The 18,808-nt window shown below is 41.2% G+C and overlaps 2 protein-coding genes across 12 annotated transcripts; one reads left to right on the top strand and one right to left on the bottom strand.

Moving 5' to 3' along the window:
• The first annotated feature begins 145 nt into the window (after positions 1-145).
• On the top strand, positions 146-14,248 carry LOC308471095 (olfactory receptor 5AS1-like). Of its 11 annotated transcripts, none has more exons than XM_080995049.1 (6): positions 146-281; positions 591-865; positions 966-1,050; positions 7,588-7,689; positions 11,377-11,443; positions 12,499-14,248. In XM_080995049.1, exon 6 carries the CDS (start codon positions 12,595-12,597, stop codon positions 13,561-13,563), a length of 969 nt encoding a protein of 322 aa, XP_080851175.1. In that variant the 5' UTR covers positions 146-281; positions 591-865; positions 966-1,050; positions 7,588-7,689; positions 11,377-11,443; positions 12,499-12,594; the 3' UTR covers positions 13,564-14,248. The 11 variants fall into 11 exon arrangements, 8 of the variants coding, with proteins under 8 accessions (XP_080851175.1, XP_080851178.1, XP_080851177.1 ...); XM_080995052.1 differs by having other exon boundaries at positions 165-260; XM_080995051.1 differs by having other exon boundaries at positions 173-206.
• Positions 14,249-17,603: 3,355 nt separating this feature from the next.
• On the bottom strand, positions 17,604-18,563 carry LOC308463621 (olfactory receptor 5AS1-like; the record flags this gene model as incomplete). The annotated part of the gene is made up of 1 exon (XM_080982197.1): positions 17,604-18,563. The coding sequence occupies one exon, from the start codon at positions 18,561-18,563 to the stop codon at positions 17,604-17,606; it is 960 nt and encodes a 319-aa protein (XP_080838323.1).
• Between the last annotated feature and the right edge of the window lie 245 nt (positions 18,564-18,808).

The following is an 18,808-nucleotide window of genomic DNA, read 5'->3' as shown; positions in this document are numbered from 1 at the left end:
GAAAGTTAATTCATGGCTATAGGTTTATTAATTGTTTGGCTTTTATATTCAATAAAACTACTAATGACATCACAAAACTACTGATGACATCACAAAACTACTAATGACATCACAAAAGAAATTTATTCATCTTTATTTGGAAAATATGAATCTTGGATGAAATATAACAGACCTTATTCTGGAGGGCACAAATCAGACTATTTCTGGTATATCAGTCTATTTCAGGGAACCTGCCAGCATCACCCAAAGTTAGGAACGTTGTGAGCTGCCATATGAGATGGGTAAACAGAACTGCTATCCATGAGGCTCAAGGCAGCCCTCAAATGACCAGAGCAATTGCTGTTATATGACTGGGGGCGGGGGGCGGATTCATTCTCTGGGACATGGACCAGATTGCACAACTTAAGACACACGGACCATGAACACAGAGCTTCTCCTATGTTGTTGTTGCATCTCCCATTTTAGAACTCAAAGGCAGCCAACAAAACCAGGTTTATTGATCCTCTGATGCGTCACCACATTTTCCTAGTGAGTTTGACAGGCCCAAAACAGACCTGAGATATTGTAATGATTTTCTTTATGCTTTTCAGACATTTGATAAACAAAGTGAAGAGGCAACCACGAATAAATATTTAGCAAGCTACAAAAAGAGAAAAGTCACTAACGCTATGAGAGTTACCTGTAGAAGAAATGGAAGATATCCAGTTGCTTAAGAAGTCATTCCTGAAATGAAGTTGTGCTTTTCTGAACTACTTATGTGTATCATAGAGAGATTTGAGGCAAATTACATGACGTTTTCAAAAATATCTCTAATACCAAAACAACACAATTAAAGTTTCTCCCAGTGGTGTGTTCTCCAAGAAAGGTAATTGATCTCAAAGGTATTTGTGAATATTGTCCCTGTTTGTCAAATGCTTCTTTTACTCCAAAGTAATTTTTGTACTTTTCGTGCTTCTGCTTTGCAGTTCTAACCATGTGTTTATGCTCAGCAGCACTGTTTGCAGCATATGTCCCACCCACCCAACTTGCATGTTTTGCCCCTGCCCAAAGGTAAGCAGGAAATACATGTGTATGGCCTTGCTGTGGAGTTACTCGGTCACCATATTTGGGGACAAGGAGGAAAAAGCCTACAGAATTTGCCTACAGACAAACTGGGCTGGTTTGGAGGTTTTGCTTACCTCACAACAAATGTGAGGTAAACTTGCTGGTGGATAAAGGCATTGAGCTGAATCCTTAATCTAAACAGAGGGAGTGGAAATAAGCCCAATTCCCTTCTTATCAATCAAGAAGGTTCACAAACCTGCAGGGACGCTATTTAGCCCCATTGAAACAAAATTAATATAGCAGAATTTCCTGTAATGCCTGTCTCCATAATGGAGGTGGAAGTACAGCCTTAAAGTAGAAAGCACAGGAATATAAGATGGTGATGTACTCAAACCACTGGCTCTTCTAACTCAGTATTGTCTACACCTACTGGCAGTAGCTCCATAGGGTTTCAAGCAGGAGTCTCTGAAACCCTCCCTCAAGATGCTGAGGATTAAACCTGGGACCTTCTGGAAGCAAAACAGATGCTCTACCACTGAGCAGTGGCTTAATAATATTCACCCCTGGAAACAGAGCTAGAATATATCCATGAAAAATGTAAATCAGTACAACTTATGCTAGCTTTCCATGCTTAGGATTGCTCCCTAAACCACCCTTTTCAGTGGAAACACATCCCAATATCAATTCCCAGTGAAATAATGCCATATAACTGATGAGATTGTTTATTTTATTGGACCAAAAATGGGCATATTCTTGTCCCTGCCCCCGGTTTTATGCACCATGATTCTATGCATGTTTAATTGGAAATAAGTACCATTGGATTCAATAGTCCTTATTATCAAATAAGTGTGTATAGGATTGCAGCCATACTACCCAGTCCTAGTATTTTCTGGTAAGTGTGCACATAATGTTATAGTTGTTCAGTGGAATTCCTGATCTGCACCTTGTGTAGAAGTAAATGAGAGTTCAATGTGTTTTAATGTTTTACTGTGGAACAGTTTTAAATGCTAGTCAGGTATAAAAATTACATGAACTGAATAGTAAAGTAGCACAACAGCAAACAAGCAATGTGGTTCAGTTCTTTATGTTGTTCAGTAAACTTTCCTCTCTCAAGTCCCATCTTTGACTTCCGAAGTTTCATTTCCTGCTGTAAGAGTTGCAGCTCTGATTTCCAGGAGATGAGTCATCAGGTAGTTTAGCTCCTTGAAATCGAAAAACACCAGCCTTCCGCTTTCACCCAGAGTGGAACCTCTCGTTTAAGGTAAATGTCTCTTTATAGCATTCCAAACACAATGTGTTCAAAAACAACATTTTATGTATATGAAACTTACAACTTTAACACAGAAGAGGACTGCAGTCTTGCCCTAAATTCCTAATGAGTGAAGAGGTCATAATGTTTTACGCTCAAGTTGAAGTCACATTCATGTTCATATTGGAAAATACAACTCCTACTGGCTTGCACTCTGCTCAGTCCAATATGCTCTGAGATGTCTGGCTTCTAATCACCCTTCAATATGTGTGCAAATATTCCTGTCTAAAATTCAAGGAAACAGTGGTTTTATTCCTATCATCCTAAAGCAAGCATGTCTGGAAGTTTCACATCAAAGAATACTCAAAGATATTTGGGTGCAAGTGTAGATAATGAACATTTTGCAAATGTGATATGAAGAAATAGCTCAGAAAAATATCTGAGGGAAGATAAACCCAGTTTCATTGGTGCTAAATAAATAAATTTGGTATTATTGTGAACTTATTTTCACTCTTTCTAAAATCATTTCGTTCTTCTACCAGTCTTATCACACAAAAGTGAAATTTAAGCAAAAAGATCAAACACTGAAATGCCACTAAACTATGCTTTAATAATCATCATTAGCATATTATTAATTACTATCATTATATTAGTCACCTAATGCAGGAAAGGTAACTTATAGAATAAAAATGCAGAGTTAAAACCATCAGCCATCAATTCACTAACAAAAAAATAACCTCAATAATTACAGCAACACCAGCAACAGTACCTTAGTCATATGTGGGCCACAACAAGCCTGTCACAATTAACCAAATGCCTGGGGAAAAGAAGATGGTCCTAACTTTTTGCCAAAAAGGCATTAAAATCAGTAGGAGATTTTTCACAACTGAAAAAAGAAAAAACCCTTCTCTTTCTTTACATGTGGTATTGATGGACAGTCTATATGTATGTAGGGGAGCAGGGTTGTGCCTGCTGCCCTGCCAATTTCTATATGCATTGCACAAAAGCCTATTCATCTACACACTTTTTATTTGTTTTATTTAATTTACGTAATTTTGGAACCATTTGTTATGAAACATCTCAAAGTGACGTAACAATAAAAACAACAAAAGTAAAACTATATATGAAACAATCATACATTAAAACAAGTTCAGATCCAATAAAGGTAGAGACTGGAATTAAAATCTCCACAGAAAAGGATTGTTGATGACACGTACACTCCCACCCAATTTACGAACCATTAGCAGGGCATGGATTTGCACATAAGGAGGTACACTCTGTTTGTGTGACGTGCTGAACTTGTGCAGAATGAAGAGGAGGAGACCCTATGGGTGAGATCCTGCGACGTCTTTGTGTACGTCGGTGGCACGTAGATGCACAGTGTGGACTGAAGTGGATTTATCCTTTAAGTTCATAGGTAAACATTGTGCAAAGCTGTCTGCTGTCGATTCCACTGTAAATGGGTTTACAAAATGGGCATCATGTGTCAGAGAAGGTCAGATGTGGTGCTGATCAGATCCATTCTTTTATAACAGAAAATAGATTTGCTTGTGTTTCTTTCTTCATTAATGTAATAATAGCCTTCTCTGTGCCACTCTCCTCAGGGCATCCTTAACCTCCCTGTTTCTCAGGCTATAGATAAGGGGATTGAGCATGGGAATGACCACGGTATAGAAGACTGAAGCCACTTTGTCTGTACCCAGGGAGTAACTAGATCTAGGTCGGAAATACATGAAGAGAACTGTGCCATGGAAGACTGTGACTATCGTGAGGTGGGATGTGCAAGTGGAGAAGGCTTTTTTCTTTCCCTCAGCAGACCTTATCCTTAGCACAGTAATCACAATGAAAACATAGGAAATAATGATTGTGACAATGCTGCTCGTTTCAGCAAAGGTACCCAGTACGAAAACACATAGTTCATTGATGTAAGTGTTTGTGGAAGAAAGTTCCAGCAAAGCAGTGATATCACAGAAGAAATGGTTGATGACGTTGGAGTCACAGGAAGACAATCTGAGCAAGTAACTGGTGTGTACTGAAGAGGTCATGAAACCACATATGAATGTTACTGTCAGCAGCTGTATGCACCTTTTCGGGGACATGATAACTGCATAGAGCAAGGGGTTGCAGACTCCAATGTAATGGTCATATGCCATCACAGCAAGCAGGAGGCACTCTGAGGTCGCCAAAAAGATGAAAGCGTAGTATTGAAGAACGCAACTTACATAGGTAATGGTGGCTTTTCTTACTAAGAGGTCCGCCAACAGCTTTGGAGTGATAACTGTTGAATAAAAGCTGTCAACGATGGACAAGCTCTGTAGGAAGGAGTACATGGGAGTCTGAAGGTGGGCATCAGCATGGATCAAGGCTACCATCCCGAGATTCCCCACCAGGGTGACCAGGTAAATCATTAGGTACAGCTCGAATAGGAAGCTGTCAATCCCAAGAAAACAAATTCAGGGGTAGCTGTAGTGCAATTCATGTTCACCATTCATTCAGTTCCAAGAGTTACTGCACCAGAATAAAAAAAGTAAAAATTAAACCAGGATAACACAGAGAGCAATTTTTGCAGCCTTCCCCTTGGTTCACCACTGTAAGCACAAAGTGCTGGACTAGATGGGTCATTGGCCTCATCCATCATGGCTCTTTTATGTTCTTCTGAAAATAGATGTATTGTTATATGTCTGTGTTCTGATATCCATGCACATATGTAGCAGATTCCAATGCAACCAATCACCTTTTAATGGTCAATGCTGTCTGTTGCTGAAAGCAGCAAAGCAAGTTGCTAGACTGCTTCTGTGTGCCATCTGCCCTCCACTCTTACCCTGTGTGACAGTTTACCAGGACCAAGAAAGACATCTGCTCTTAGCCACAAGAGTCCTGTCAGAACAATGAGTGCAAATGAACAGTCTTTCTCTATGTATATGACCCATGGATTGGAGGCCATGACTTATTATTCTTTGCATTGCTATCTCCCCACTCTGAGGAATTCTTGAACTATTTTAACATATGACTTCAGAAAGAAATGATAGGTGATCAATAGATAGATGACAGACAGACAGACAGACAGGATAGATGATAGATAGATAGATAGATAGATAGATAGATAGATAGATGATAGATAGATAGATGATAGATAAATAGAGATAAATAGAGATAGATAGATAGATAGATAGATAGATAGATAGATAGATATCACATATGATTATACTGTAACCTGATTTCTTTTCTGGCAACCTGAAATCCATTTGGATGCACAGCCATAGTTACGGGATGGGATTTCCTTCTTGATTCATGGAATCACAGATTTGGATGGAAGATCTAGGTTTTTGTGTGTAGCATGCTATTGCTGTGGAAGAGAATGCAATGCAGAGCTGTTCTGGGTTCATTATAATGCCTTTCACCACTTAGGAGCAGCATTAATCACATAAAGATGAGCATTCTTGGGGAACAGCAGAGAATTATGTGGCACGTTAGTGGTGCTACAAGACATCTCCCTATCCACCTTCTGCAGCTGATGAGCATGTTCACTCCTCTAGAATGTAAACTTCTTGCAATGTTGTGTAAACATTTCTCATTTATTGCTTCTTAATTAGTTACAGTTTACAAACTGAAAATATCAAACTTGCTTCAATAATTCTTCCTGGTGATGGAACACACAATACAACAAATGTGCTTGATGCTTGGAACCTGCTGCAATAGGTTGTCCATTTAGCTCCCAATGTCTCCCATCAATGAACTAAGTCAAATTAATGGGGTAGGGCAAATATTTCAGCCTAAAGGCCACACTCACCTTAGGGCAATTTTCTGGGGGCCACATGTAAGCGGTGGGAGGGGAAATGCCCTTAGGCTTCTGATTTTATTAAAATGTTAAACTAGCATTTTAACCACCTTCTCTGGTTGGGGTTTTTTAGTGTCTTTGTGTGCTGGCATTTTTAGTAATTGGAGACATATCCAAATGCTTCATACTCAAAGTAGACCCATTGAAATAAATGGTTTTAAGTTACTATTATGAGTTTTGGGAGGTGAGCTCCTCCCCCCAATAACCTCTACATTCAGTGAAGGGTTAGAAATTCATGAGCAAACTCATATATTCATGAATTTAGCAAGGGCTGGAAATAATACTAGCTAGCTTCCTCATGAGGCTCACTGTGGGCGGTTCATTGAAGAAACAAATGGCTGATAAAGGCCTGCTTTTTTTGATAATAGCAAGGCATTGGCAAACATCAGACTCTCTGCCCAGTAGCTTTTGGGGTTGGTAGGATTACCATTGGCCTGATGTAAGCAATAGCAAAAAAGAACATATCCTTTTGCGGTGGACTTGAGAAACAGAGGTTGCCATGGTTGGGGCAACAGAGGCTGGGGATGCTGGAAGCGGAAGGTTTATTTTTTGCAGGTGCCACTAGGAAACAGGAGGAGGAAGTGGGCAGAACTCCATGTCAGGACTGAAGAGCAGCCACCATGCTGGCTGGCTGGAGCAGGCTGTTACAGACAGACACAGCTTTGGTGCTTAGGATGCCGCTGAATCCAATGCTGTGCTGTTGGGAAGGACAAGCCCCTCTAGAGATGCAAATGCTGTGAGCTCTCCATAAAACTCAGGTGTAAATATGTGTGTAAAAACCATACTTCATAAAGACCCTAGCCTCTGTTGTGCCTCATTTTCTCCAAAGAAACACAAACCCTGGTGAAGTGTCAAGAACCCTGGAATCTCTTGCTACTGCTCGACAGAGATTGGGGTGGCTTCATTCAATAGTTCTACTCTGAATACAACTAATGCTGGATACAACACTTGGGTTTTCTGAAAGGAGTGGGGAACCTCCAGCCCACAAGTCTTTATACTTTGATCATGTAAATCACCCTGTGATCTTTGGATGAAGAGTGGTATAAAAAAATTAATGAATAATAGTAATAAGTCAAGTGCAGAGTCAATTAACAATGGTCCCAGGGTATGATTAGGAAAGCACATGGAGCCAATTGGTAAAGCTGAGCAGGTCTGGATTTGGTCAGTACCTGGACAGGTGACCTCCACAAACCACAAACTGCATTTATGCCAAACACAATTGTAAGAAAATAGTCACAAATAATTGAATAAAGTGCAAAGTAAATGGAATGTCATTGGTAGGACTGTTGGGGCTTTTGGCTGGCTGGAATGACTCCTCAAACTCTCATAATGCCAATTGCTTGCCTGAAATAAAGATGGAGAGGTGTATGGCTGGGTGTGTAGAAGTTTACTACACAAAGTAAAGAATCACATCCAGTGCTCTGCACACTTTTGCCTCTGTTTCCACCCAGTACAGGCATTTGGCTCCCAGAAGCTTGTCAGTGAGAGATTGTGGCCTTCAGATTGAAAAAAGATTTCCCATCCCTGTTCTACGTGAGCAGGAATTCTGAGTACACAGGTAAGGCAATAAGTTTCAAGAGACCATTGTGATGAATATAAGATCTGGACCCCAGCATGCAATACTGAATGACCTATTCAAAGGGACGTTATATGGTGTCTCTCTCCCTCTCGACAACCAAAATGACAGGTATTATTTCCCTTTTAACAAAATGAGGTGCTCAGGTTGTTCCATCAAAATGGGTTCTTTACTCATCTTCATGTCAGGCAACAAACTTCTGTGCTTTTAAAGAAAGTACTGTGTTTTTGTTTTTTGAAGTTTGCTAAATTTTCCTACCAAATGTTAGTCAAAATACTATGAACTTTACTTAACTTTTCAAGGCCACTTTTCTGCATGTCATTAATCTACCCCCCAGGAGATGCAAAGGGCATTTTAATTTTCCCAGCAGGTCTTGTCTTGAAAGACAGAGATATGAGTTTATCTCTCTATCAAAGCAGCATTATGTTGGAAGGAAACCATCAACTCTGTCTTACATATCCTCAGGAACAGAGAATGGCTGGCATCCTTCTTATCTAACAGGTATGACCATTTCTCCAGTGTACAGGGGGGAAATGGATGGTGATGAGTTGTTCAGAGAAATTGGAAGCTTTGAGTTAAGCATGTGTCCCAAAGTTTGAGAAAGTGATATTCTCTTTTGGAATATTTCAAAACAGTACTGTTGCTTTCTTTTGAAGCTCTTCTACTAATGCAAAATATACTTTCAATAAGACTGAAGGCTTGGGTTGGTAGACATATCAACTAAAGTTTGCTAGTTGATTGAATGAAGGTTGGTAACTTGAATTAGCAAGAGCCAAATGTGGCAGAGGAGCCAAGAGGTTATTAGGGGGGCTAATTTAGTTGCTACGAGTTTCTATAAAAGGGAATCAATAAAAGTTAAAGAAAACTTTTTCTTCTAACATTAAATTCAAGTTACATTGCACTTTAAAAGTGATCTGCTCACAGTATACAAAAACTGGCAGTGATCTACCCATTGTTGTTGAGCTTTTTTTGGGAATGGCAAAGTTTGGGTGGGCAGGGGGAGGAGCTCACTGAGGGGCCCAAGATCTACCAGCATCCACCAGGAACACCCCACGATCTACCAGTAGATCACAATCTACCTGTTGGACCTGCCTGCTGTAAAACACTCCCCAACAGAGATGGGGTAGGCATCCTCCCTTTTGACTTTTCAGATGTCTCTTAAAGACCTTTTTATGCCAACAAGCCTATGCAGTTATTTAGAATTATATTGAGTAGCCAATCATTATAATAATTGCTCTGTATTTTATTTATTTATTTATTTATTTATTTATTTACGGCTATTAGCCCATAAAGTATGTACAAACATAAAAGCACAGAGGCATAAAGACCGATATATTCGGCACCAGAAGGTGAACACCATGATACAGGGGTGGGTCATTGAGCAGAGCCAGATAACAGCTTGGGGCCCGGAGAGCTCCAAGGGACGGATCCCAGAAAAAGGAAAACTGAAGACGAGATCCGACATGCACTCTCTTCAAAACTGTCCGATTAGTTTTTGATGTTGTTCTTTTTGGTGGTTTTTGTGTGTGAGATAACCGCATTCAGGAATCTCGCCACCTGCAGAGTTACAGAAGGATCTGTATCCTGCAAAAGTAGTGCGGCATGTGACTCAGCAGGCCTGCCAACCAAGCGCAGTAAAGCAGGACCCAGGAATTTAGTCCTGGCTATGCTATGTAGGGGACAGTTGAACATTATATGTGGGAGAGAATCAACAGTTTTCCCGTCACACACGCATAGCGGAGACACCAAACCCTTGGAAAATCTGTGGCTCAGCAGGTTCGATGGAAGGACATTGAACCTTGCACGAATAAATGCAAGTCGGTGTGGTACAGATGAAAGAGATGACATGTATGATGGAAGGCCAAGTGGTGGGGTTATTCCGTGATACCTGGGGGAGCAGACACCCCCACCCCCGGCGAGGTTGTGTTGATTTTCAATGTCTGCTAATCTTTGCTCAATAAGTCTTTTGGCTGAGCGTAAGTTCATCTTTAAGGAGTCCGCTGGGGAAATTCCGATGCTCAGAAGTTTGGCATGGATTTTTCCTACCCACGGATTGACAAAGTCGTCCCGCCAGAGGCACTGAAATTACCTTTGCTCTGTATTACCTTTAATGGTTTTTATGTTTTTATATTGCACCATACTGCCCTGATATTTTATGAGATGGTGGTATATAAATACATCAATTAATAAATAAGAGTAAGAATAAGAATAAAGAATAATGAGGTATGAGTAACATTACATTATTTTAATGAAATTGACTAATTGGTTAAAGAGCTAAAATTATATTAAATTCATTGATAATCCTATATTAAAATTATGCTTACCTATATTTAAAATTAACTAAAAGGCAGACAAGGTTTTAAAAAGCATTTAGGCACCCCTTAATCATGATTATCATGCCTCTCTCCCCCTGCTCTGTCATTGCTATACATTTATATATTTTGATAGTATTATATGCCCTAATGCTGAAGTAGGGAGTGCCTCATCATTTACCATATAGCACTTTTAATTTGCACAGTGTTTCATAATCTTACAATGAGCACTGACACTTTATGGAATAGATTACTGCTCCCACTTTTCAGAGGCAGTGTGTTTTCCAGTGCCAAAAGATGGAGCATGAGTCTCTTAATCTCAGGGCTGCAGGCTTGAGAGCCACATTGGGCAAAAGATTCCTACATTGCAAGGGGTTGGACTAGATGACCCTCGCGGTCCCTTCCAACTCGACAGTTCTGTGATGCTATGATGCAAGTTCTCCAGGCCATAGTTCCAACCCAATCCGACAGGTTTGGTGTGAATTCTTATGAAAGCATTGCATGGGTTAGTTATCCCTAAACCCTGCACTTTCTCTCTGTAAGCTGCTATGTGAAGTAAAAATGCTAATCTGCATTCTTAGTAGACACTGAAGGATATGTGCCTCCTGCTACTGAATTCATGCTCCCCACAGTGCAGATGGCAATGGAAGCAAAAGCCTGTCACAGGGCAGAAACTAGCATGGAAAAGGCCAGAGGGAGCACCTTAGTCATATTATTTTCTCTGATAATACTTGAAGCATTATCCCCAAGTTTCTTCAGATGCTGAAATGCTAAAACATTTTGCTCAGGCTTTTAAATATATACAACCATCCACCCACTCATATGGTTGGAGCCCGTTATGACTGAATTCCCGTTTTTATAATATTCTTTTACTGGTTCTATGCTGTAGTTTGTTTTTATGTATTCACTATTTTATTGTATTTTGAAATAATAGGCAGCTCAGAAATGTTTATAAACAAACAAACAAACAAGATTTTATACCCCCTTTCCACTGAAGTACACAAGGCAGCTTACCTAAAATCAGCACAGTACCAAAATACAACCCCAAAGCAAAATGACATATTTTCCCTATGTACCCCTCGGCTAAGTTAGTGAAACTCTTCACAACGAACTCCTCACAGAAATTCCTCACAATGAAGCTGATTTACCTTCGAGTTTTTACACAGTGGCTGGTTATGGGGGTCCTCCCTTATGAAGTAGTCTCTGTAGCTACGGTGGAGCAGGTGAACAGGGAATCAAGAAACAGAAACGGCTCTCTCGATTGGTTAACCTGGATTTTTTTTTTTAAAGGTGAACTTGTGTATACATTCTTGGACTGTTACATGTACAAAATGCTAAAACGTTCTCTTTCTTGCAGATACCCCCCCCCCCAAAATTGTCACCCCTCCTTACATTTTTCTAGTGATAGCCATCATCTCATGGAAGTAAGTACTGTACATATCATCATGATTTGTTTTATCATCATGATTTCCTAGCAGCTTTGGGGGGCAGGGAGGGATTATTTAAGAAACCAGAAAACAGCTCAGCCTGCAATCCTAACCCTGCTTACTTTGGAGTGAGCCCCACTGAAATAAGTAGGACTTCCTTTTAAATATACATGGTTAAGATTGTGCTGTAAAGCTCTCTTGTTCTGAGTTTTATATAAAAAATAAAGTATTATATGTGCATAATTGTGCTTATATACTGAGAGAAAGATAGGGCAAAGAAGGGAGCAGGGAAGTACCATAGTATTAAAAATACTTTAAATGCACACACATATATACACACACCTCTCTGTCCCCATTAGTTTTTCACTGATTAAATATTTGTATAAGCTGCTGTTTTATTGTTTTAAAGCTGTGACTGTGTAAATATCTTCCTGCTGGTTTATAGTTTAATGCAGAGGTGGATAACTGGTCGGCCCCATAGGTTGCTGGCCTCCTAACGCTCATCAACCCCAGTCAGTCAGTTGTCAGGCATGATGGGAGTTGTAGTACAGCAGCATCGGGAGGGCCACAACTTCCCCAACTCTATTCTACTGATTGGTGTTCTTGTGTTCTTTATTCTGAAAGTTTTATTCTGTTTTAATATATTTAATATATTGCATTATGAAGCATTGCATTGTTGTGTTTTATAGTTATATTCCTGTTCACCATCTTGAGTGCAAGTAATGCAGAAAGGTTGTGTGTGTGTGTGTGTGTGTGTGTATCATAGGACATTAATGGCAGACATTGCTGTTACATGTGGCACATCTCCTTTTTGCCTTCAGCAAGCAGGTTTTTCAGGATTTGTACTGTAAAGCTACTGATTCTCAATTTATTCACATCTCCAAACACTATATGCACAACTTGAATATATTCATATTATGCCAAATAGAGCCACTCATTTTTATTACCTGTATGACAACACTTGTGAAGGTTTTCAGTTGGATAAACAGTGATTATACAAAGCAGCGTTTCAGAATGGATGGGTTGTTAAGCACATTCACCTTCTCTTTCAGATACAGGTAACAGACAAAATCTGAGGAGAAACCTGCTCTTAGAGCAACTTCTCTGCCGTCTCCCTACTCAGATTGGCAAGTGCTGCTTCTGCATATATGAATATGAAAACAGAAGCAATGGTCAAGGGGAATCAGACAACAGTGACTGAGTTCATTCTCCTTGGTTTCACAGATCATCAAGAGACACAGGTAGTCCTCTTTGTGCTCTTCCTGGCCATCTATGTGGCCACCCTGGTGGGGAACATCGGCATCATGACGTTAATCTGGATCAGTCCCTCTCTGCACAGTCCAATGTACTTTTTTCTCAACAATCTGGCCTTCCTAGACCTCAGTTACTCCTCTGCCATTACTCCCAAGATGCTGGCCAGTTTCTTAACAGGAAGGAAGACTATTTCGCTTGCAGGATGCATTGCGCAAATGTATCTGTTTGCTTCCTTTGCAGATGCGGAATGCCTCCTGCTGGCTGCCATGGCGTACGACCGCTACATGGCCATTTGTAACCCGCTGCTTTATCCGGTTCTCATGTCGCGCAAGGTTTGTGTCTGGCTAGTAGCTGGCTCCTATCTCACAGGCGGCATGAGCTCATTTATGCACACTTACTTTACCTTCCGCCTCTCCTTCTGCAATTCCAATGTCATCAATCATTTCTTCTGTGACATCCCTCCTCTGTTGGCCCTCTCCTGCTCCAACACCCACTTCAATGAAATCCTGCTCTTTGCCCTTTGTGGATTCATCCAAACGAGCACTTTCGTGTTCATCCTTATTTCTTACGCCTGCATCCTTTGCACCATCCTAAGGATCCACTCAGCAGAAGGCCGCCACAAAGCCTTTTCCACCTGCACATCCCACTTGACAGCTGTCACTTTGTACTATGGTACTCTTCTCTTCACATACTTGCGCCCAAGCTCCAGCTATACTCTGGACACAGACAAAATAATCTCAGTGTTTTATACTGTGATTTTCCCCATGTTGAACCCATTGATCTACAGCTTGAGAAATGAAGAGGTGAAGGATACCCTCGGCAAAATATTGCGAAGGAAAGTGATGGTACTCAGAGGTCGATAGCAAGATTTCCATTTATAAACACCGCCACTTGCCATACAGATTTGAATCTATGGATCCACAACAACAGAATGCTACACCCTTTACCGTACTTGTGGTTGTATTATATTTAAGGTTGCCACACATCTGGAATTTCCCGGGCATATCTGGAATATTGCATTTGGAAGCAGTGTCTGGGTAGGAATCGCAAAAATATTTGGGAAAATCCAGACGTATGGCAACCCATGTCAGCAATGTTGTTTTTGGCTATTTCCCTTAAAAATAACTCAAAAAACTTCAAAAGGGTTTGCCCAACAAATTTGGCCAAAACTCAAAAAACTAAACAACTTTGGCAAAGGAAGAAGAAGCTCAGCAACTTTTCTGGCTGGATTTTCACCATTTGGAATATGTTGACCCTAATAATATTGCTTCAGTTCGGTTTTGCAGGTGATCATTACTTCATTTAAAACCATTTACTTAACCAGTGATATTTAGATGTTTAATGGCTGTGTGGGACATAGCAGCTTTCTAATGGAAAAGTTGGAGAACATTACATCTTTTGGAAGAGGTGATGAAGACATTTTCAAATAGATACACTGTGAGTCATATGATTTGTGGATCACGGTCATAAAGTTTCTCTCAGTTATGAAAACACTGTAAGTGCTCTGGATAAGAGTTCCTATAAACAATTTATTGGGACAGTATAAAATAGTATTTTCACTGAAGCTTTATTCAGAAATTGCTCTCTTCATGCTCAGAAGCATCTTACTGAAAACACAATGCTGGAATAGATGGACCTGTGGTTTGTACTGTCAGTGATCACCTTCTAGACCTGGAGACACATTTCTAATCATTTTCTGAATTGCCATGAGTGCATCATGATTATATGTCACACACAGTTAGGAATGGGCCTAATGTTTCCCAGTGGACAATTCAGTGTAAAAGGGGGTGTTTCAGGGGGTTGAGAGATCCCCATATGAATATATTTAGGGTAGGCCCTTATGCATCATCAAAGAGGTGGGCAAAAGAGGGCACATATTCGCATAAAATTAGCATCGGGTAATGCACACAGATAGAAATAAATAAATTACTATAATTTAAATAGAAATATGTCTCGCCATAGTGAGAAGGAATGTGACCTGTGTGCCTTCTCAATCTGTTGTGGTTCAGGTGTTGTTGATGAGGAGTTTCAAGGCTTCCTCACCCTCTCCCTCCTTGTGGTTCTTTAAGCTGGACTCGACAGCTTTAAACAGTGGACTGTCCTCTGTAAAAGTAGGACACACAACCACCCTAGTCATATTTGCCACCCCCAACAGGTGCTACTTGGGCATTATTTTTGTTCCCCTTTAAAATTGCCCTTTGCAATCCTAGTAATGGTGATGTTGCTGCCCAGCCAATCAGATTTGGTTATTTGAGGGCAAGCACAGCTAATGAAGAGCAAGTAAAGGTCTGAATTAGTTTGCTTTGCTTTTGGTGACATCGTCACATAGCCAGATCAGAGTGGCATTGCCGCTGTTACTGGTGGGAGATGGGCACTTTGATGAAAAGTGCCACAGTAAAGCTGCAGCCATTTTCAGTAGCAGTAGCCGCCAGTTATAGTGTTGCCATTGGAACAGGGAGCACCGAGCTAAGTACTGCCTCCTCAGTGAGTGGGGCCTGCCTAAACTGCTGGGATTTCTCTCTGTAATAGCCTCAGGAGAAAAGGGGCCCTGATCACAAACGGTGAGTGGGATTTTTGCAAGGGGAGGAAACCACATACACCCTCATTATAACCCAGCCTTAAGGTAAAGGTAAAGGGACCCCTGACCATTAGGTCCAGTCATGACCGACTCTAGAGTTGCAGCGCTCATCTCGCTTTATTGGCCGAGGGAGCCGGCGATTATGTGGCGAGCATGACTAAGCTGCTTCTGGTGAACCAGAGCAGTGCATGGAAACACCATTTAGCTTCCTGCCGGAGCAGTACCTATTTATCTACTTGCACTTTGACATGCTTTCGAACTGCTAGGTTGGCAGGAGCTGGGACCAAGCAACGGGAGCTCACCCCGTTGCGGGGATTCGAACCGCTGACCTTCTGATCGGCAAGTCCTAGGCTCTGTGGTTTAACCCACAGCGCCACCCACATCCCTCACCCAACCTTAGATAATAAATTATTTGAAGGGTGGTTGTGAGTGCTCACAGAAAAGGACAAGAAGCCCAATTCATTTAATTTGTGTTTCAGTGACTGAGCCTGGTCTTCACTAATCTCCACCTGCTGTGTGTGTGTAATCCCCCCCCCCCAAAGGATACAGTGTGCATCTCCAGACATGCAGTGAACATGTACCTGGAAGCATAGGTGCCAACTCCCTGGAGCCCTGGGTGCCTGAGCACCCACAAGCTTCCCCATGAAGGGGCCGGGCACCCACAAATTTCAGTGCCAGGGGCATGTACACTGCATGGCACCCACAGCCCCGGCGACCCATGGTCACGAGGCCAAGCTGGCACTCCTGCCTAGAAGCCATAGTTATTATTTCATTTTAGCATGTGTTTATGGAAATGGACATCTCTACTTGACATTGTATGATTTTGCCATAGTAAATACCAGCAAATCTGTTCTGCAACCAAAAGCATGAACTGGCCCTTTCATGTTGTATTCCTGCGCACAAAGAGTAGGGAAGGGGGAGAAATTTTATTCAGTTCTCCTTTAAAGAGGGAATCTAACTAAACTGCACTTTCTGAAACAAACACAAGGAGCAAAACACAGACATCCTTCAGAATTTACAATTCTGAAAATTTTGCAATGCAGTTCCCCAGACAAGTAATCTCTCTCTCTCTCTCTCTCTCTCTCTCTCTCTCTATCTCTCTCTCTCTCGCTGTGTGTGCGTGTGTGGTGAGGTATGCATGAAACTGCATATACTGGTGAAAAGCATACAAACGTGCATTATATTAAGGGAAATTGCTTTGCAACTATGTGTGTATTCGAATAAATTCACACTAAAATGCTGATGAATTTTCATGAGGACTTTAAAAACTAATTCACATTAAAAAAACAAAACCTTCTACATCAATTTGTAAGTGTGGAGAAATGAACTCCAGATTGGAAAAATGAGAAACTGAAATCAGCAAATTTGCCCATCATCACATGGGTGTAAGCTCAGTGGAAACTGCATGGCTGACCCATGAGGAAACATGTATAGGATTGTTCTCTCAGTGAAACAATGCTGTTTTTTTTTGCTGTTGATGTTCAGGCTCACTGGTTGAATTGGCTCATTTCTGCTACCTGGTTTTCTGCCAATTTCTATCTCATGCTTCAACTTACTCACTGGGAAGAGAGAGTGAAAGATGGCACCAAGAAGCAATGAAGAAACACTCCTTTTCTCTTGAGTCAGTACTATTCTGTACTAGGGGATCCTCAGATTCTACTTCTTTCTCACATTACATCAGCCCTTTAACAAGCACAAATCAAATTTCATGCCAAAAAGAAAAGAAAGAAGGAGGATGAGATGAATAATGGAGGATGTGGGGGAAAGAGTCAAGTAATTCTATCCCTATTAAATATGCAGGAATACGGTACAGGGAAACACCAATTATCAATGAATAGGTTTTAAAATGTTTCCACATTTATGTAATGTGGTTTCAGGGTTGGGGGTGCTTCCTTCTCCCTGTTCAGAACCCCTCCCCCTGCAGTTTCAGATGAACAAAGATATCACTGAGAAAATGTCATTCTTCCATTCAGAATAGGAATCATGGAAAGATGCTATATATCCTAAGTCAGACAATTGGTCAATCTAGCACAATATTTTTTTACTCTGACTGGCAGCTGCTCTCCAGTATTTCAGATGGGGATCTCTCCCAGCCCCACCTGGGATCTTCTGCATGCAAAGCAGATGCTCTACCGGTGAGCCACATCAAAACAACATAGTACATTAGAACCAAACCATGTAGAAGTGTGGCTTCTTCAAACTCAGGTGTCTCTGACCAGGTTTATATATTCTTCTAGACTGCTCCTTTACAAGTCTATCTATACACAAAGTAGATAACAAATGGACTAAGAAGAGCTTGTGTCCCCTTTTCTCTGCATTTCATCACTAACAGCAGCACGCATTTCTCTCCAATGTTCTCTTCAAGGCGTCCTTCACCTCTTTGTTCCTCAGGCAGTAGATCAAGGGGTTCACCATGGGAAACACCACTGTGTAAAACACTGAGATTATTTTGTCTGTGTCCATGGCATAGCTGGAACTAGGACGTAGATACATGAATAAGAGGGTGCCATAGAAAAGGGCAACAGCTGTCAAATGGGAGGTGCATGTGGAAAAGGCTTTGTGGCGGCCATCGGTTGAGGGGATCCTCAAGATGGTGCAAAGGATGCAGGCATAAGAGATGATGATGAGCACAAATGTGCTCATTTGGATGAATCCACACAGGGCAAAGAGTAGGATTTCATTGAAGTGGGTGTTGGAGCAGGAGAGGGCCAACAGAGGAGGGATGTCACAGAAGAAATGGTTGATGACGTTGGAACCGCAGAAGGAGAGACGGAAGGTAAGACAAGTGTGCACCAGTGAGGTCATGCTGCCTGTGAGATAGGAGCCAACTACCAGACATATGCACACTTTGCGTGACATGAAAAATGGATAGAGGAGTGGGTTACAAATGGCCATGTAGCGGTCATACGCCATGGCAGCCAGCAGGAGGCATTCTGCATCGGCAAAGGCAGCAAACAGATACATTTGCACAATGCATCCTGTGAATGAAATGCTCTTCCTCTCTGCTATGAAGTTGGCCAGCATCTTGGGAGTAATGGTGGAGGAATAACTGAGGTCCAGGAAGGACAGATTGTTTAGGAAAAAGTACATTGGACTGTGCAGAGAGGGACTGATCCAGATTAATGTGATGATGCCAAAGTTCCCCACCAAGGTGGCCAGATAGATGGCCAGGAAGAGCACAAAGAGAATGGTCTTGATCTCCTGACGATCCGTGAAACCAAGGAGAATGAACTCTGTCACTGCCGTGAAATTCCCCTTGGCCATTTCCTCCCGTTTTTGTTTCATTGCATCTGGATCTATGGTAGGTGAATCAAGAAGAATGAGCTGTGGGGACAATGAAATGGTTTTAGACTAGTTTCCTCTGCCTCTCTCTTGAAACTAGAAGGAGGAGAGTAAATATTCTCAAAAGCTGCCTTGTATATTTTATAGGGAGGTGTGCGATATATGGCAAAATTAAACAAACAAACAACAACAAATATATAAATAAAAATTATCCTTGTGAGAACATATTGGGTGTGGTTGCAGTTGCT

This window comes from Podarcis pityusensis, assembly GCF_964106645.2.
Source record: "Podarcis pityusensis genome assembly, chromosome: 1".
NCBI lineage: Eukaryota > Metazoa > Chordata > Lepidosauria > Squamata > Lacertidae > Podarcis > Podarcis pityusensis.
Note: the sequence above shows the minus strand (reverse complement) of the source record. Positions and strands in the feature narration are given on the sequence as shown.

Bases quoted from the DNA above. Each gene is read 5' to 3' on its own strand.
- LOC308471095 (XM_080995049.1), top strand. From the start codon at position 12,595: ATGAATATGAAAACAGAAGCAATGGTCAAGGGGAATCAGACAACAGTG.